The sequence below is a fragment of the Stenella coeruleoalba genome, assembly GCF_951394435.1.
Source record: "Stenella coeruleoalba genome assembly, chromosome: 2".
Taxonomy (NCBI): domain Eukaryota; kingdom Metazoa; phylum Chordata; class Mammalia; order Artiodactyla; family Delphinidae; genus Stenella; species Stenella coeruleoalba.
In genome coordinates this window covers 145217393-145238911 of record NC_137147.1, presented here as the reverse complement: position 1 = coordinate 145238911, position 21519 = coordinate 145217393, and the positions used below count along the sequence as shown (strand labels likewise).

At 34.6% G+C, this 21519-nt stretch overlaps 1 protein-coding gene across 2 annotated transcripts in view; it reads right to left on the bottom strand.

The window, feature by feature from the left end:
* Positions 1 to 289: 289 nt before the first annotated feature.
* VPS13C (vacuolar protein sorting 13 homolog C) overlaps positions 290 to 21519 on the bottom strand; it is a 177043-nt gene continuing 155813 nt past the window's right edge. The window contains exons 73-83 of one of the 2 annotated variants that reach the window (XM_079913053.1): positions 20589 to 20670; positions 19505 to 19618; positions 18637 to 18712; positions 18028 to 18191; positions 16767 to 16812; positions 15040 to 15163; positions 14089 to 14203; positions 9897 to 9985; positions 6402 to 6525; positions 4966 to 5049; positions 290 to 4654 (exon numbers count right to left, since the gene is read on the bottom strand). In XM_079913053.1, the coding sequence (XP_079769179.1) occupies positions 4553 to 4654; positions 4966 to 5049; positions 6402 to 6525; positions 9897 to 9985; positions 14089 to 14203; positions 15040 to 15163; positions 16767 to 16812; positions 18028 to 18191; positions 18637 to 18712; positions 19505 to 19618; positions 20589 to 20670 (1120 nt within the window). In that variant the 3' untranslated portion in view covers positions 290 to 4552. Of the gene's footprint in view, positions 4655 to 4965; positions 5050 to 6401; positions 6526 to 9896; positions 9986 to 14088; positions 14204 to 15039; positions 15164 to 16766; positions 16813 to 18027; positions 18192 to 18636; positions 18713 to 19504; positions 19619 to 20588; positions 20671 to 21519 lie in introns of those variants that run through there. The other variant, XM_079913054.1, reaches the window with a different exon arrangement.

Below are 21519 nucleotides of genomic sequence, written 5' to 3'. Positions count from 1 at the left end.
AAAAGAGGAAAGCAGTTTGTGTGACAGAAAAACTAATATTATAAGGTAAATGTTTTCTACAAAAACAAATAATAAAACCCAAAGACCAAGATCTGAAGTCTTTTTTTGATGAATATTATTTATCATGGAACTTAAACCACAACTGGGGAAATTTAAGCATTATGGTCAATCTCTGGAGAAGTCACTTGGTCATTCTTCCAGATAAAAATACTCCTAAAGAATTAAATCTTCTTTGTAAAGTGTTCACTATTATCTTAGTGGATACTATCAACCTAGAGGATCATATTATGGCCTATTTCATTACCATTCTAATTATTTTCACACTAGAGGTCAATTCTAAAAACTTTTCATCCACCAGATATTTACTTAATTAATACACTAGGGGATAGAAATCATGACTATGTTCTTCTGTCTTTTTTTCTCCAGAGTTGTCATGAATCTTTATGAAGCACCATCATATGGCAACATTTCAGCCTCCTACATGTCGATGCCAATTACTTTGAATGCTTTATCAAAACAATTTGCCAGCATAACTAAAATGAAACATTAATACGATCTGAAGAGGGAAGAAAATCCTGTTGTTCCTCATGGCTTCTCCTACAGTTTATGACATTTCCAAAATTCGGGAAGCAGCTTTAATAAACTGATAATTTTAAGGTTATACAGATTTACAATTTCTTATCTAACTCCTGGGACCAGATGTGTTTCACAATACAGAATTTTTCAAATTTTAGAAAGGCAATACGGTTCATATACCACATAGCTTGTACCCCTCCAGTGAAGTCTGGAGCAGCACCTCATAATCAAATACATTAATTTTGCTACAGCCAAACTCATTTACACAAATAGAATAAAGACCACAAATAGCCTCATGTCCGTTCAGTTCAGATTTTGCTGTCAAATGTTGCTGTCGCAAACTTACAAAAAACCTTTTGGCTTTCAGGGCTTTCTCAATTTTTGAATTTTGTTAGGGACAGAGGGTCTGCAGTATACAAAAACAAAACAAACAAAAAGTTTTTCCGAAGGCTTTTTCAGTGCAAAGAGATGCTCAATGTTGAGTATTTGAATGATACAGCCTTGTAATGGAAGCATAAATTCAAGAACGATAAGCCTAAATTTCTACTATAGGCACAATTACTGAGAAAAATGGGCTCCCTCTGTTCCAGGGAGTCTCAATTTCTTTTCAGAGTCAATACACACATAGCATAGAATCCTCTTTCATCAGTATTAATCGTCATTCTCACAGGGATTCTCAAACAAAAGGGCTTGTGCCTCAAGGATAGATGATTTTGATATGAGTAATCTCCTATCCCTTAAAAATCTTTGGTTTTCTCCCCAGTAAAAAGATGGTTCTTCTAGCTCTGGCAGTAATTGCAATTCTGTAATTTAACTGCAGAGCTCTTCAAGAGTTTGATTACTTTAAATCCAGAGCATTAACTTTTGGGTCCCAGGTGTACCTTAGAAATATACAGAAACCACTGTGAAAAATACAGATGTCCAGACAACACCACATCAATACATTTAGAGGCCCACAGCACCAAAAGGGTGATAGTCATCTCCCTTATACATAATTCAAAATAAAAACAATACTAAATCATGAAACACGTGTAAAGAAATCCATCCTAGATCAGATTTTTCTTATGAGTCTTTGAATCTTTTGTGCTTTTTTACATTTTGATGCCCCTGTTTTGCTATATTCCTCAGGCTATTCTTCCTAGTGGATAACCCAGTACCGGGAAAGCCTTCAGACTTGTAGTCTGAGTTCCCAGTGGGAGGAGGTGGAGGACGGGAGACAAAAAAACGGAGAGACAGAGACAGATGGGGTGGAAGCCCCCCAAACTGCCGTGCAGTCTAAGAAAGGTTCTGCAAGGCCACTGAGGAGTCTTCAAGCCGAAGTCGGCTGTCAGAGGAGCTCCCTGTCTCCCAGGGGTGGGCCTGCCCAGCATCCTTGCCACCCACAGTCAGCGACTGACAGAAAGCATGGAAGACATGGCAAGTGGGGCCACAAATTCAAAGTGTGGCAGCTGGTCACATCTGTTCTCTGTATTCTCTCAGTATTGAAGATCTGTGCCACTGGTCTCCAGTGTGGTAAAGGGGCTCCACACCCCCAGGAAAAACCTTTTCCTGCCTAGCATCTTTTTTTTTTTTTTTTTAATTAATTTTGGCTGCGTTGGGTCTTCATTGCTGTGTGCAGGCTTTCTCTAGTTGTGCGTGAGCAGGGGGCTACTCTTCACTATGGTGCACAGGCTTCTCATTGTGGTGGCTTCTCTTGTTGCAGAGCACGGGCTCTAGGCACACAGGCTCCATTAGTTGTGGCACGCGGGCTCAGTAGTTGTGGCTCGCAGGCTCTAGAGCGCAGGCTCAGTAGCTGTGGCACACAGGCTTAGTTGCTCTGTGGCATGTGGAATCTTCCTGGACCAGGGATTGAACCAGTGTCCCCTGCATTGGCAGGAGGATTCTTAACCACTGCGCCACCAGGGAAGCCCCTGCCTAGTATCTTTTGAAGCTCTTGGGAACTAAATTCGATATCCTGTGACAAACCATAGTGGAAAAGAATACGAAAAAGAATATATATACATACATACATATATATGTATAACAGAGTCACTCTGATGTACAGCAGAAATTAACACAACATTGTAAATCAACTATACTTCAATAAAAATTTTTTTAAAAAGCTCTCCATAACTATTAAACTAAGTTCTCACAAAAAGTAAAAGCAAGTATTATTGAGTATGTAACATAAACCCACAAAGTTTTCACACCTGTAAACAACGCACCAAATGTTTTATTTCTCTCATATGCAAGCAGTTGACTCTCAAAGCATTTAAAAAAACACAATAGACATTATTACACTTTATTAATGAATTACTTCTGTCCCAGGGGATTAAATCAAGTAAAAATGGTACAAATATTTGGAATTTTATTTCTGAGCCAACTGAGATGATGAATTTATGGGTTTCTATAAATTACTTTTTCTTAGTTCAATGTTTTGTACATGCCATCAGTACAATATAATTACTTAAATATTTAGGATATTGTCAATAGCTGTGATTCATATGAAAAATATAATCAGATACCTCAAATTCCTGATTAAGTCAGTTTTAAAAGGCACAAAATATTAGTACACTTGAATAAAGAGCAATTAACAGAAATTCTGCTCAAAGCTAGAAGTTTTGAATGTAATACTTTCCTTGACAGAAAAAAAAAGTGATGGTGAAAAAGGCAAAGACCACCATAACATATCAAATATTTAGGGCATTAGTTATTATACCCTTTGTTTTGGAGTCTACTGTAAATTTATAACTAGGAAAATTTTTTAAAGTTGTAAGGCCAGTCTTAAAAAACAAGAATAAGGATAGTAGAAACATTACCACACATATCAACAAAAACAGAGCAAACCAAGTTTGTGCACAACTTCATTTCATCATTAATTCAGTGATCTGAAGTAAATGCCATGTTAAAAACCATGAGCAAATTTAAAGATTCATCCAAGGAAATTAAGTACTTTTGAGCATTTTTTAAAAAGCTTTAATAGGCAGTGCATCTCTGACCAGCACAGATGGGATGAAGAAAGAACAAAAATGAGAGTGTATGGAGCTGATTCTTACAGGCCTGCTCGCTCAAAGGATACTACCAATGATTTTCCTCAGTGTTGTTAGATGCCTTACTTTATTTATATATAAAGCAGCTAGAGCTCTTTCATTATTCCTACTAAGTATTTAAAATACATTTCTACGTATGCATTAAAATTAAGTGTTAATTATGATGCCCTTAAAAATCTTTCAACTTATAAAATACAAGTTCTAGAAATATAAAAATATTCATTTTTTTCATGTTTCTGACTCTTGAAAAACTTAAAGTGCAATATTTTCATGCATCAGCACATTGATCATGCCATATAAGTTCATCTCGAAACAGCATGTAAATAATTTCCAAAACTTCCAGAGAACAGAGTATAGATATTTTAAGGTTTGATTTTCCATTTGTCTTTATATTACAGTGCAAGGAGGAAAAATAAGCGCCAAATCAAAACGTGTTTTTATTAGGAGAAAATAATGCTTTCATGAAAAGAAAATAGGAAACATGTCATGTCTCCCTTTAGTGGTTTTTAAGTCAATCACCTGGTTTACCAAAAATGTTGTATCAGTTCAATTATTGAACAAAATATACAACATTTGTTCAAAGACTTGTCCATAAAAGCTCTCACAGAACACTAGTCATTCTAAGCTCCTTTCTTATTTTTCAGTATGGACTTTAATTAAAAACAAGCTATTACCCTTTGTTTCACAATTTTAATGGAAATTTCACTCTGAGTTTAAAGTGATATTTCTTTAAGGGTCTGACCCATCCAGGTGGCAGTGTAGAAGTGGACTGCTATCATACACACAGCTACAACATTAGAGCCAAAACTAAGGGGGAAAAATGGAAAATCCAAAACTAACTACTCTAGAAAAAAATTCCAAAACTAAAGGCTTCCTTGAAGAAGACTGGTTTACAGACAAGACTGTGATTGGTTTTTCTCCCAGCTGCAGCCCCTTGGGATCTGTGATTAAGATGGTATTTGGGGCCTGAGAAGTTTCAGTGATGATTGCTTCATCAATTTTTGCTGTTGTCTCATTGACCATGCATCCTCAATGGCACGACATGCTCTCTGGAAAACAAAATATTTACCATGAATGGTAAAGACAAGTACAGGCTCACATGGTGGAGGAGAAAGGGACAAAACCAAGGGTATGAGCTCTCCACACAGGTCCAAAGACAAGAATACACAGTTAATACACGTCATGCTAAGACCCTTCTGCCCTGTTAAGCCCACAACATATTATTTTAAGCATATATACCCATCCAAAGCTATAACTAGTAGATCTTTTGGGAAAAGTAATAAGTATTGTTAATTATAACATTTTATTTCAACTTGCAGTGAAAACACTGAGAGGGCATTCTTTAAAATAAATCGTTTACCTCTGCTGTGGTGGTATCCTGCAGGTAAATTTTCTGGACACAGCCTTGATTGGCACTGTCTCTTTTTTGGAACAGACCTTGTTTCTGTTTCAAAACAAACAATGACAGGAAAGAAATTATTATGGGGAAGAAAAAAAATCATAACCTTTAACTGAGTGCTTAAATGTCAACTCTATTTTATAATCACTAGACTAACCAAATACACATATTCGGTATGATAAGAAATAAATCATTTTGGTACAAGGATAGTGGTTCCATATGTGAGTTGTTAGAATTTATGAAATTGGATGAGTATATATCTATCTGCATAAAATGATGGCTTTCTGCAGGCAATGATAAATAGCCTACAGAAATACCACTTGGTAACTCATCACATCTGACAAATCAAAAAACCCTTCCTTCATTTTCTTGGCCGATAGATAAAATTCTTATATAATGTAAAACACACTGAGTCAATTCTCACCACTGATGTGAAAGAAAAGTGATAACTGAGGAAACTGTAATATACATGCATAGTGACACAATCTTTCCTAGTCTAAAAACTATGTTTCATATACCAAGGCATTTCAATTTTGAAACTCTACAATGAGGTAAGGCTGAAATACAAAATGGAATGGTTTCATGGTAGTTTCTTTTACTTGTAAAGTTGTATGAAAAGAAAGTAAATTAAAGGATAATAGTACTTATATCTCTAACTACTGAATTTTATGATAAACATTTTTCAGATAGTTTCAGGAATAGAGATATTGTTTAGGAAATATCCTAAACAATAAAAAATTATTGTTTAGGAAAAAATATAGAAATTACCATCTTTGGAATAGTAATTTCTAGTTTTTTTTAAAGGGGTGAAAATAAGTTTATATCATATATAATAAAAATTATACATTTCAAAGTAAAGTGAGTCTACGAACTAAGCAAAAGATGGGGCATCATTTTTGGTAATTACTTGCTATATAATTAAAAAGTTTTTCCATAGAAAATGTAGAGGAAAGACATGAAAGCATTATTACATAATTAAAATGCATTAGCCTTCTATAAATGTCAGATATTATTAAATGTGAGTGTTTTAGACATAATATTTATAATAATCTCCTAAAAGCCTAAAATGGGGAATCTTTCCAGAAGTATTTAAGATTATAGCAAAATAGTATCCATATGAAGTTAAAAAAAAACCCTTCTACTCAATAATGCTTTATTCTACCAAAAAGTAACCTAATTCTTTCAGTGAACAAATTTAATATTTCACTCAATGCAATCAAGGACTGTCAGAAACTAAAGTACAGAACACAAATACAGCTTTCCTTACTTTTCAGCATATAATAATAATAATACTTCAAACATTTTATTCAGTTAACTATAAAACGGAGTCAGAAAGCACTGGTTTCCATTCATTTAACAAACTCCTGGTTCTAAAGGTGTGATTCATGTTTTCTTACCTCAACTGAAATTTTGAGTAGATTTCCATCAACAATAGGAGACTGTACAAAATCTTCAAATGGATATTGCCAGTCTACGGACACATGGCCTAGGATTTCAACTTCCTTTATACACAACACTCGTCTATTTTGCAAAAGGAAACAAAAACACATAGGTAGTGATAAAGACAGTTAATTACTCTAATATTTCACTCTGCTGGACAGTATTACTTGCTCAGTAAGCATTATAACCTGGCACACTAAAAAATGTATGCTTCACATTAAAAAAAAAAAAAAGGTAACTGTCAAATAAAGAGCAAACATGGCACAAGTAACAAAGCAGACCTTCAAAAATTCCCCTTCTGCCAATCTTGCAAAATTCAGAAAAGTGTCTTTTTTTTATTTTTTTTAACTGAACAGAAAACTGAAATCATGCTCTTTAAAACACATAAGGAACAGACTATACTCTCATCTGGGAAGCAATAAAGGCAGAAGCCCCTGAAATGTTTTACTTGGAAAATTATTAATTGCTTTTTACTGTCAATCACATATGCCTTTTAATCAAGAAAGAAATGTCACAAACCTCAAATGTCAGCAAAGATTCACGTTAGGCCTACTAATAAATATCAGGTTTGAACACTTTAATACTGATGTACTATATCACAGAGTGAGTATCCCATTTTACTCAAAAGCAATTAAAAAAAAATTCACAGAATCCTTAAAGGGCATCCACATTGATTTCCCAGTGTGTGATTCAGATTTGTTACTGATGTAACTATACTTGATTCTAAAGTTTCTATTACAGAAAGCAAAACTAGGAAAGTAGAACTGTTCATTCTACAAATGTGTATGGTGCTGGAGAAACAAAGAAGACAAGGTTTCCGCTTGAGAGGTACCCATAGGCTATAAGGGGAAATAAACCTGCAAATAAATGCTACAGCACAGTTAGATAAGAACAATAGCAGAGTGTGTAGGAAATTCTTTTGGCACACGGGAGAGAGGGACTGACCGTGGTGACAAAGTAGGTAGTGTTAAGAGCTGATTCTTGAAAGGAAGAAGTTCTCTAGGTAGGAAAGGGAAATTATACTCTAGACAAAGGAAACAGTGCATTAACGTATATAGGAGTACAAAACAGGGAAGATCTGGGACTTCCTTGGTGGCACAGTGGTTAAGAATCCGCCTGCCAATGCAGGGGACATGGGTTTGAGTCCTGGTCTGGGAAGATCCCACATGCCGTGGAGCATCTAAGCCCATGCACCACAACTACTGAGCCTGCGCTCCAGAGTGCGTGAGCCACAACTACTGAACCTGCGTGCTTAGAGTCCGCGCTCCACAACAAGAGAAGCCACCGCAATGAGAAGCCCACGCACCACAATGAAAAGTAGCCCCTGCTCGCCACAAGTAGAGAAAGCCTGCGTGCAGCAACGAAGACCCAATGCAGCCAAAAACAAATAAATAAAATTAATTAATTTAAAAAATGTTTAAAATATATTTCTTAAAAAAAAAAGGGAAGATTTATCTGAGGAATGTGGAGGTCTGTAGCTGGACTACTGGATATATACAGAGGTGAGAAAATTAGCTTAGAGCCAGATCTTGAAGGATTTTTGTTTTTTGGTTTTTTCTGCAGGGGTCGGGGGTGGGGGAGGCTTTCAAGAAATTTTGACTTTGGCTGTGAGAGGAAGAGCTAGATTCTAGATGTTTATAAGGTAGAGTTGAATGAACTTGGTGACCAATGGGGTGAGGACTGATACAGACCCCTGGCACTGTATTTTTCAGCACAGGTGCTACTGAAATTGCGGGACTGTGTTGTGCACTGTAGGAAGTACAGCAACCCTGGCCCCAGGCTACTAAGCGCCTGCAGGGCCTCTAATCATTGCAACAACTTCCAACACCCCTACACATTCCAAACAGTCTCTAGGAAGTGGACTCCACCCCCCACCTCCTGCCTAGTAGAGAATCAGATGATGGAGCTAAGAGTTAAAGATAGCTATTACAAATCACTGCATCAAACACAATTCACCATTCTGATTGTCTTAAAACTCTACTCTTGACCATCGTACTCTTGAACAATATTATTGTTCTCCTGCCACCATGCCACCTTCAATCTCCTTCACTTTCTTCCTCCTGCACCATGTTTGCCAGAGTGCAAATCTTGGTCTTCTTCTGTTTAACATATTCTCTCAGGATGGTTTCTTAGATCTCAACTCCAGATCTTTACCCAAACTCCAATTATCTGTATACCTATTCCAGGTATAACCTGCATCTATATGTCTCCCTGACTACTGAGGCACCTCTGCTTTGATATCTCAAAGCTATGTCAAACTCATTAAGCTCAAAACAGAAACAAAATCATCATCGTTTCCCTCAAATTACTGTAAATGGTACTCAGGCCAAAACAGCAAAGTCATCTTGTATTCCCTTCTCTTCCATATTCAGTCACCCAACCCTGGTCTCTTAAGGCTACCCACTCATATCTAAGGGAGACTGTCATTGCATTGGTCAGGAATATTATTTTTCTAATTGCCTCCTGAAAAGCTCTATAAGGGATTAGATTTCAAATTACTATGATTTTTCAATTTATCTGAAGAAAAAACAGATGTATAATGTACACATTAATATTCCTACCAAATGCCTAAATCAAACAAGCACTAAAGTATTACATATTACCAAAAAAAAAAGAAAACAAAAAACCCCCCACTGATTTCCACTGCTTAGTGCTGAATTACATAAAAAGCATAAAAACTACTTTTTAGATTGTTTTGTGAATATTTTACTTCTTAATTAATGGGCAAATCAGAAGACTAGTTAACTCTCTCTTAGAAACAGCTTGTAGGTTTAAGCCTGAACCCTAATGCTTTCCTTTCTCTCCTTGCCACCTAAATATATTTAAATGCAATAGTAAGGAATCTAATGCAGATGTTACCTACTGTAAGTGCTTTGCTTTAGTCCTACAAAATACATAAATTAGAATGTTTTGAAAATTATTAATCTATAATTAGAATAAGTGATGTAAGGTAAATCTCAGGAAAATAAACTTAGTAGTTTACTCCAAGTTCTTTTATTGGGAAAAATTATCTACCACTCCCAAAATACTTAGAAAAAACTGGAACACAAAGAAATAATACCAGCCTTTTAAAAGGTATGCTAATCATCCAAAATAAAACCTCGTGAGAAAAAGTGATTCATGAGTTCACCCTCCATAACGGGATTTATAATTCACATATAAAGGCATCACTGGTGCACTTATAAAGTCTATTCTAGACTCCGTCTCTCAGAAGTTGTATAACTTGATTAAGCCCCTAAACCATGCTAAGTCTCAGTTTCAGCATCTCCAAAATGAGAGGGTCAGAGTCGATGACCTCAAAGGACCTATCCAGATCTGTATTTCTGTGATTCTATGACAATGAACATTTCGCAGTTGAAGCATAGTTATCTAAATCCTCTGCCATTTTAATCTCCAAAATTCTTATCATCTATATAGTCAGCATTTTAAAAAACGTCACTTGAAGTCAATACCTATTTGTAACCATAAGGTTTGTCCTCTTCCTTCCCAGAATATCACAGTGGTATTGGTAAGTCTCTCCTTCTAACTTTTTGATATGATTCTGAAAAGAAAAGAAGACTCAAGATTTGGGTTGTACATGCATCCAAATAGTATTTCCAATACTCTATATTAGCTAATCATAATAACAGTACCAGTTAGGAAAAAATTGTTAAAACCAAAAGCACAATTCTATAGATTGGCACGTGAAGCTAGAAAAATATTCATAGTATAAATTAACTTTCACTGTGCCTTAAAAGACAAATAAGTATTAAACACTAAGTGATCTTCTAATAAAATACATCTTGTTGCATAACTCAGAAGCTTTTAAATATTTACCAGAAATAATCAGACATTTTCATTAATATGAACCTATACTAAAACTGGACATTAACATTACAGGGGTCTTTACCCTGGGGTCCACGGAAGGACTTTGGGAGGTCTATGAACTACCATAACAGAATATAAAATTTTGAAAATGTATTTCTGAACTTTTTTCAAAGGACAGTTCATACTTTTCATCAGATTTTTAAAAGGGGTCTGTGATCCTTCTCAAAGGTTAAGAACCACTAATTTACAGAGAGGTAGATATACACATAATAAAATTCCAAGATAACTGATATTTAATATTTTTGAATATTTGGTCTTATACATTAAACATGCATGAGAAGTACAAGCGTGTATTGAATTATATTCCTGGTAGAAAAGAAAATTTAATTACAATCTTAATACAAACATGAAGAATTTCTAAGATTTCAAAGAGCTGGCACAACTTATTACTAAAGACAATTACAAGCATAAAATAATTCAAGTATAAATAGTAGCGCATTAAAATACATTTATTTTTTAACTATCTTCAAAACTATTGTGACTTTAGTCAACACACATTAAAATTAATGAAGTTATTTTTATAATTAATGCTAATGAAATATTATTGACATTATATATAATAATTAAAAATCAGATGAGATAATATATATGAAAATATAAAACATAAACATACCTATAAGATATTAACATTTTATAACCAAGAATACAATATCAATATTATCAAAAGGAGAATATGATCAATAATAATCACAAGCAGAGAAAGCACACTTGATTATTATTTCAAATACATATTGTTTTAAAGATCCTTGGTTCCCAGTCATTCCTTGACAATTACAAAAAGCCATGAACAAGGAAGATGAATCCCCAGAGAATGGGGTCTCAACCTTGGAATGAGTCTCAGAGAGAAGTGGAGTTTAATAGTCACTTGTTTCCCATCTTCCCTGTGTGAATTAGCTAAAATCTTTTAACATTTATACCTTAATTCCTTTAAAGAGAATATGGGAAATGAATATAACAATTTAGTGCTTTTACTTTCAGCTTTGAAATTTAAATGTTAAAATATTTAGATTTGAGATGAAATGTACAAGAAATACTACCCACTTTCCATCTTGTATGCATTTTCATTAGTTATCAGGCTTTGCACTTTAAAAAAACTGAAGCTTTTAAAGTATATTTATCACCATAATACATTATAGAAACTTGGTTTCCAGCACTTCTAAAACCCACTGCACTCTGAGATTCAGTCTTTGTGGCAGATTAGTTTATAAAATATTTACTCTCCCTTCCCAAAATGCAACTTGAAGAATTTACAATATTTAGCAAAACCATTCAATTTTTTCAAGTAAATTCTAAGGAAATAATATAAGATATGAAAAAGCATTATGTTTAATGATGTTTATCACAGCATTCTTACTGTTAGTAAAATAACAGAAACAACTTTAATGTCAAGAACTGGGAATGGTCAAATATACGAGGTAAATTTACCTCAACAGACGGTAACGCAAGAATTAAGAATGAAGCATTTCTAAGAACATGGAAAAATATAATTAAAACAAAAAATCAAGGAACACCATTTAAAATATTATATAATCATAACTATGTGAATCAAGATGAATATTAAATAAAAATTGGCTATATAAATATATATGTCTGTGTGTAAATATATATGTGTGTGTGTGTGTCATGATAATTATCCTAGGAGAACAGAGGATAAGTAAAAGAGTATATCCTATGAAAACATAGTATATAATTCAGTAACTTTCAAAGCTCAGTATTAAATTAAAGAATACAGAGCAATACTCAGGAGAAAAAGAAAATGGGATAAATCAAAAGATTCCCAAATAAATTATTTAGAATGTACCCACATTACACTAAGCACTAGGAGGACATAATTTACCCTCAAGTGCTCTTTAATATTTACACATTTTGTTATACTAGGTCCCTTAAGGACAGAAGTCTCCTTTCTTCTCTATATCAAACACAGTCTAGATTATCAAATACTTTGTACCCAACTAACTGATTACAGCAAAGTGGGCAAGGGATGAAACAGCCTAAATTTCTTAATTATCCATGCCTACCCTTGCTACCCATGGAAGAAAATTACCAATTCCTGTTCTTAATGTACAATCATTCTATTTCTTCCAGTTCTCATATCTTAACAAAAACTACTAAATCAGATGACTATATTTAGCTAAAATAATAGTTTCTTGAAGCTTTGTGCTTACTGACATGCAGTTGTAAAAAGGGACATCATGAGGAAAAGAATAACATAAAGAGCTAAACAATCAAAAAGTAAACAATAAAGAAAAGAATTTTAACAAGTTATAAGATTTTCCATAAGTCTCATTAAGACTGTAATATATCCAGGAAAATTAAAAATCATTAGTTTTACCTAAGAAGGAAGAATAATTATTAGTGATGATTTAAGACAGAATCTTGAATTAGTTACTGTGCTTGATTCTCACAGAAACTGTACATGAGGCAACATTTTTGCCAACCCTCAATTATTCAGGCACAAGAAAAGTCTGTCAGCTATAGTTTTAGGCTAGTCTTTGAAGGTCATTCTTTCTTCTTCAAAGAGTCCTTGTTTTAAATATGAAGGATTCAATTTATTCTTTTGATAACTATAGTTTAAAAAATATATAATCCAACTGAACAGTTGTGTTCAGTTCACATACATAAAGAACACATAATAGACTGAACATAAGAATTGATTTTTTTCCCCAACTTTACCAGAAATGCACATGAATACCGTAAGAAAAGATGAAATTCTCAAAATGATAGTAAAAGTATCCACTTGTGAGTTCAATAAAGTGTTCCTCCAACTAAATGTAAAAGAGAGTTGATTTCCTATGTCCTTTCATCTTTTATATTGACCTCTTATTCCTGTACAGTATTACCAGGAATATCATAATTTTTATCTGTAGTCAAGCCACTACAATAAAAAGTTCAGATAGAGGTGAGAAATGTAAAGAAAACTTCATTTTAATGGACTCTCACTCTAAATAAATCAGGACAGTCAATTAATACCACAGTTTGTTTTGATTTTTAAGGATGAAATCAAGTAGTAGTATAGAAAACATTTACTCCTGTATTTCCAGTTCTTGCTGTGTAGGCAGAAAAAGAAAGAAAATAAAGTTAGAAGCATGCAGAAAGATAAAATATAATCACATACTATAAAAATCAAAGTCTAAGAAAAATGAAGAGTCATTTTATTTTAAAGTCAAAGTAGGAAAATATTACTAATTTTATTTTGGAGGAAAGCTAGTCATGGGAGAATAGCAATTTACATATGTGTGTATTATTTAAATACAGTAAAATTAAAACTAAAATAAAAGCCAAAAAAATCCTTAAAAAAGTTTTTAAGGTTTAAAAAGATTAAGTTGTACATAATCTTTTTTTCTCTCCTCCAGCTTCTGTTTACCTGAATAAATCTAGATTTACAATATAGTCTAAATAAATTAATTTGGTTGGGAGAAAAGGAAGCAGTGAAATTCCAATAATTAGCTACAAAGTAGGAGACCAAAGTTAACAATGCAAACTAAAGGAGCTAACATACAAATAGTAATAAAGCCTATGACTTCTTTTAAGATTATCCTTTCTGCACTAAAAAGCTTTGATCCTGTGCAGAAAAAAAATGATGAGTTACTCCCATTTAATACATTATGCTAATATAATAAAACAAATAAATAATCAAATTCTACCCTACCATCATTCCCTGTGTCATCTTTAAAGAAGTTCATGAACCACGAACTTTAGAAACCACCCATGAAATCCTGATCCTAGAAATCTTTAAAATTAAATTTCACTCATGACCATGAAGAATAGAATTTATACCTCAAATAAATCATAGCCCTCAGATTCCTGTCTGTCATAAGGGCGAATGATGCCGTCCTCATGGATCAGGCGAGGGGAACGGAGCCTGGTCACTTCCTCAGTTGATTCTGCCACCCTGTGTAAGGCAGCAGAGTAAGTACATATAAGAAAACATGTGAGAAACTTTCAAAATAATACAAATATATATGTGTTGATTCAACACTGTACTATGTAACACAGTATATCAATATTTGATAAACAGAGTAATTTTAAATAACTTGCCCAAAATAATGTGACAAGTATTAAAACCAAGTAGGTTTAGGGCTTCCCTGGTGGTGCAGTGGTTGAGAATCTGCCTGCCAATGCAGGGGACACGGGTTCGAGCCCTGGTCTGGGAGGATCCCACATGCCACGGAGCACCTAGGCCCATGAGCCACAACTACTGAGCCTGCACGTCTGGAGATTATGCTCCGCAACAAGAGAGGCTGCGATAGTGAGAGGCCCACGCACCGCGATAAAGAGTGGCCCCCGCTTGCCGCAACTAGAGAAAGCCCGCGCACAGAAACGAAGACCCAACACAGCCAAAAATAAATTAATTAAAACAAACAAACAAACAAACAAAAAAAACAAGTAGGTTTGACTCCAAGATCCCCACCTTTTCTTAAAGAAAAGAAAATGTCAAAATAATAAAGGCAGGGAGTAGGCCATCCACTCTTTGTATCTGTGGTGTCTAGCACACTGCCTGGCATATAGTAGGGACCAATAAACACTTGCTGAATAAAAGAGAAACTGGCTAATAAAAAAAATCTCTTCTTACTCCTTTCTGGGGGCACTCTACCTTGTGAACCTGTCAGAGCTTTCAATTAGACTTTAAGGTCCTCACGCACAGGCAGAGTATTTAACCTACTTATGTATTCCTGGCAACAATTGGCACACAGACACATGGCTTGCATACAGTGCGCACTTAATTACCTCTGGATTCCTTGGAAGGTGCTGCTGGCCATATCTATTATTCCACCAGTTGGACGAGCCACCGCACCCACAAGCCCTTTTCCAATTCCTTTAAAGAATCCAGCAGCTCCTTCCTTTTTGGCACCTTCATAAAACCAAAGACAATGAAAGAATAGAGATTTTAAAATAAGCAACTTTGAACTCAACAAAAGCCTAAGTCAAATACTGAACTGTTTTACCCAGGAAGTTCCTAGAATTTGACTTTCTAAAGAAGTTGAATTTAATCCTAACATGTGATACAACAGCAGTTTTCAAAGTGTGTTAAAAATGCAAATTATTAGCCCCCACTCCCAGCCAGTAATCTGTGCTTTAACAAGTCCCCAAGGTAATCCCAAGGCACACTCAAATTTTACAACTACTGATCCAGGAGTCTAGTCAGTACCTATAACTGGAAGATCTAAGAACTGACCAGAAAATATTGTGGGTTTTTTTTTTTTTGGCCAACAATCAGGAGATTTTTCAAGCAGTGAACTTTTTAAAAAAATATAAGAACTTTATTAAAATATAATTCAAATACTATATAATTCACCCATTAAAGTATACAAGTTAAATGTTTTTTATAGTATATTCAGAGTTGTGCAACTATCACCATAATCAATTTTAGAAAATCTGTTATTATCTCAAAAAGAAACCCCATACCTATCAGCAATCATTCCCCATCATTTCCCCCTAAACCCTCTTCTCAATCCTATGCAATTTACCTCCTTCCTCCCCACCCTGCAGACCTAGGCAACCACTAACGTACTTTCTATCTGTATGGACTGGCCTATTCTGGTCATTTCCTACAAATGGAATCATACAATATGTGGTCTTTTGTGACTGACTTTTTTCACTTAGAATCATGCTTTCAAGGTTCACCCATCTTGTACTTATATCAATACTTGATTTCTTTTTATAACTGCATAATAACTTATTTGTAAGGATATACCACATTTTGTTTATCCATGCATTAGATGATGGACATTTGGGTTGCTATTACATTCTGGCTGTTATGAATAATGCTTCTATAAACATTTATGTACAAGTTTTTAAAGCAAACATAGCTTTTTAATTCCCTTGGGTATATACCTAACAGTGGGATTGCTGGGTCACAATTATAAACTCTATGTTTATATTCAGTTGTCCCAGCACCATTTGTTGAAAAGGCTATTTTTCTCTATGGAATTATCTTGGCACCCCTGTCAAAAATCAATCTACCATAAAAGTAAGGATGTATTTCTGGAATCTGAATTCTATTCCATTGATCTATATGTGTACCTGTATGCCAGCACCACCTGTCTTGGCTACTTTAACTTTATAGTAAGTTTTCAAATTGGACAGTGTAAGTCCTCCAACTTCCTTCTTTTCTTCCAGATTGTTTTGGCTATTCGGGGTTCCCCAGAATTCCTATACAAATTTTAGAATCTGCTTGTCAATTTCTGCAGAAAACCTAACTGCGATTTTGATAGGGACTGTACTGAATAAAGTAATGTCCTTTTTTTTAATAGGATAAAAAAAAAGAGTCAATTGCTATTGATGGTCCAAGGGACTCTAGTCTAACTATGGCCCTGTTAAAAATAGCATCCAAAGTCTGAGACATAGTCTACTACTTAAACTCTTCACATCCTGAGGAAAGTTATGCTCATTAAACAATTTACCATGTATCAACTCCTCAGACTCTGTACAGGAAGGAAACATTCTCAACCTACCTTCCACTGGCTTTGTTATTATTCCAGTCACTCCACCAACGACTCCCTGAGAGAGAAACCAATCAAGTCAAGCCTGAAAGGAAGGTGCTTAATTTTAAACCAACCACTAGAGGTCTCTACAGACATACTAGAAATAACTTTTTTTTAATGAGGACTTGACAGAGAACAACATGCACATGTGAGCACTATGATTTTTAAAATATTACATCATAGCAAATTTTAAACGGAGCACTTTGTAGAACTTAATAATAGACAAAGGAGTAAAGCAGTAAAGGTGAAAATTTTCTACATCTGACTCTGACACCAATTAGCAATTGATACAATCTCTTTAAGTCTCAGTTTCCATCCATATCAGTATATGAGTAAGCTGAGAAAATTATACATCTAATTATAAGTTCTAATGAGGTTACTCTATAATCTAGTGAAAGTGTGGAAAACTGAAAATGAAGGGACCTCTGAAGGACAGCAAATATCCCGACAAGTAAAGCACTTTAGAGAATACACAAAACATTACAAACCACTGGCACAAACACAGCAGCTACAGTCTCCTGAATTATCTCCAAAATTTAAAAAATAATATTTGTACATTCTTTAAGTAACTGTCAAGTAATGGTAGTAACTAAAAATACCTGCATATTACATAAACACACAGAAAAGGAACTGAAGGATATATACTATATTGAAAAGATTAGACACCTCTCAGAAGAGGTGAGGGGTAATAAAAGAGTACTTTACAGCCTTACCTATGTTTCCATTACTCGTTTAAAAAAAGAACTTATAAGTTCCTATTATTACCTATAAGGAGGACAGTCATATATTACCTGTATAATTAAACAATATTCGTATATAATTTATAATACCTGTACCTAAAAAGTAGTGAAAGGTAGTTCCTGGTTTATAACCTGTAGCTTGTATGCCTCCCTTCCATAGAAACGGTTGACTGACGATGACCTGAAGAATTCCTCCCACTCGTTACCTCCACATTCCTCCGCTCTACCTGCCCCCTCCCCACTAGTGCTAACCTGCCATCATTACAGTTTTCACTCCAGCTGAGCGCCAAACTAAGTCCAGGAATTGGGGGTAGATCTGATGGTGATAAAGGGAAGGAGAATAAAAAAGGAAACAAAGGCCACAATTTATCACTACTGATACTCTGACAGACGTTTACTCACAAGCAGTATTCCAAGTGCCAAACAACCAGTACATATTCTAAAGTGTATATAAAAGTAAGCATTTCTTGAAGATTCGGCAATAGACTTACACGCAAGAAGCCCTTTCCCCCTTTGGCCAGGCTGTCACCAAAATCTTTAGGCTGCCGACCCATCTCTTCTCTTCTTTTTTGCTGATATTCTTTGTCCATTGTAATTGCTGCCAAACCTTTTCCAACGGAACCGGTGATTCGAGATACCACTCCTGCTGCACCACCTATCAGAAGGTCAAGAGAAGTAAGTCACACTGTTTCTTTAAAGAGCATTACCACAACATACAGCATGCGGCTGCTTTAAACTAACAGGTGCTTAAAATTCTGTCTCATATACAAAAATGCATTTATTTCTTCCATTTCCCACTTAGCAAGAAGAGGAATAAAACTATTTAAAGTACATTGATTCAACACAACAAAGACATATTTAAAAAACTCAGCAGGTCAGTGTTAAATTATTTTCCACTTAAGAACAAGGGAACACATCTTTTAAAAGGATTATTATAAAAATAATCCCTCTTTTATTAAACATAATCATTTGTTTTTCATAAACAATGCATTTTATAATAACTATAATTAAAAATACACACACACACACACACACACACACACACACACACACACACACACACACACACACACACACACACACAAATATGTGATACATACCAACTGTGTGTCCAAAGAGACTTCTTACTCCAATTACTAACCCCTCAGCAAATTCTTCAGGGCCTTGAACAGCACCCTGGCCGGAAAAAAAAAAAAAAGTTTGCTACTTAAAATTTAAATAAGTTTAAGACTTTGAATCTAATATTTCAGGGTTTCCATGAAGATACAGAATCTGTAAAGATACATAAACATTGTGGTGACAGTTTTCACCTTCTAACCCAAATACTGATGGAATACCTACTGTGTTTGAAGATACCTTCAACCCACATGATCTCAGCAAGCCCTTTAAGATGACAAAAATTGGAGAGGAATAAATCACTGGCTTCAGTCACAATCTGAAGTTGGCCTCCCAGGACCAAGTGCCATCTGACTGCTAAAGCAAGCCACAGTGACAACGAGACTAAGAGCCCACAGTTTCAGCTCTCTTGTTCTCCCCATTTATTCTCTTTATTTTGTCCTTCTAAAACCCTCACCACACTAGGCTCCTGGATCCTTTAAATGGAGGAGAACAGGTTAGAGGAAAGCTTGACTATGAAACAAAGTCAGCTTTTAGTGCCCCATTAGTCCTTTCCATAGTGGTGAAACAGCCTTGAAATGGGTCTCAAACTACCTAGCACTCTTCCTTACAACTACATTAAATCCTAGAAAACGTGGGGATGTTTTATTACCCAGACACTAGAAGTGCTCAATTAATTCTAAAACAATCTTTTAATGTCATTTCTAGTAATTTAAAAAAATATATAAAATTGATATATGTTATATGAACATTATTCAGTCCCCAGATACAATTAAAATACAAATTACTTGTCATAAAAAATAGAACATCCATTTTTCTGTACTACACTTAAAATAAATGAAAGATCAATACCTGGAAGGGTTCGTAGAATAAAGCTTCAAATCCTTCTGACAGACCTCTAATTAATCCAAATGGGTTTCCAAGCACATCTAAGCCCAATACAAGGACATACATCTGTTTCAAGAACTACAAGGGAAAAAAAATAAATGAAGTCCTTTACAACTACTGTAAGGAACAACATCATGATGCAGTAAGAAAGTGGGATACTGACTAAATTAGGTTTGTTAAAGGAAAGCGCTGCAGAATAACCACCACTACGACCATTAATTGATCTTTCACTATGTGCCAGGCATTATGTTAGTACTTTTACATGGGTCTTTCAAACTGGACAGAACTAAGGTTTGAGGCAAAGTCTGCCATTTGGCAGTTATGTAACCTTGGACAAGTCCCTTAGTCTCTGTAGGCCTTCCTCTTTTCATCTATAAAATGGGAGGTCTATTATACTGACCTTGCATGGCTGAGTATGCATATTAAATGAATATATATTTCAATAACTGGTACTTACTTTTGTTATTATCACTATTTCTATGAACTAGATGGGTTAAAAACAAAAACAAAAAAAAAAGAAAAAATATCCTTATTTGAACATGTAAAAAACATAATGTCTATACACCATAAGAGAAAGGACCTGCCAGCAGAGGAAGGAAAGAGGAATGTCACCCTGGAGTTTCACAGTATAGCAATGGAACCCTAGTGCCCCAAAACAACTACTATGTCTCTGTGCATAGAACTCGAAACATGGAGTAACAGGCAAAGGGAGGAATCTGGCTTCCTCACAATTCTACTAGACTATGCTTAGAAACTATAGTCATTGAAGGAATAAAATGTATTGACTCCTAAGTTACTATTCTTTCCCAAAGTGGTAAATGTACAATCGCAAAGGGAAAAAACACTAAGGGAAACTTTTTAAAAAAGTTTATACGGGGCTGGGGAAAAACTAAAGAAACAGAAATTAATCATTCAGGAAAACTAAGTAATGAGATTGAGAACTGCAGTAAATTAGGTAAACGTCACACACTGTACAATCACATACAAATGTTTTGTTTTGTTATTTTATGAAATATATTCCTTATGAGTTACTATGATAGGAAATTACCTGTTCACTGTAATGTCTAACAACACTCCACATGAGCTGATCTCTGTTGTAAAACTGATATCGAATTTCATAATAAGCAAGTCTGGGAGGAGAAAGTGCCAAAAGTACTAAGATTATTTTTTGAAAAAAAAAAAAGAGACTTAAAATTTCAATGATAATCATTGCTAATTCACAATTAGGTTTGTACACATAATTTCAGATCTTAAATATTAGGATAACAAAACTACTATAAAAATAGTGCATTCTCATGCAAATCTTTCATAAACACATAAAGAGTAAAAAGGTTTAAAAAAGTTGACCATAATCCCACCACACAGTGGATTTTTTAAAAAGTTTTTTCTTCTTCTCATTTTCCACTTTGAATTCTTTCTTTTCTGTGCAACTGCAAAATATTACAACATTCTGTATGCATTTTTACACTCAGCATTGTGGATAAATATTCTTCTGTGTTTTCAAAATTCTATGTAACCATTTTAAATAATGCATAGCATTCCATCATGTGAACATGTCATAACAAACGATTCTTCCACAGTCAGACATTTTTAAATTTTGACATAATAATGCTGCTATGCGCATCTTGAATATAACTTTGGTTGTGTTTCAAGATTATTTTTTGGACCGAATTCCCACCCAAAATAATTAATGAGTGAAAGACTACAAAAACATTTAAGGCTCTTGAATAGATCCCTTTCCACTGATACAAATAGTAAAAAAAAAAAAAAAAAAAAATAAGTGCCCATTTCTTAGATCCACCCCTCTCTAGTATTAGGATTTCTCATATTTTGAAAGCTTTGATAACTTGTTTTAATTTGCATATATTCTTTGATAAATAATAAAGCTAACCATTTCTAATATCTATTAGCCACTGTATCTTCCCTTTTGTGAATTATCTCACATTGTCCTCTGGCACCTATGGCATTGGAACTTTTAG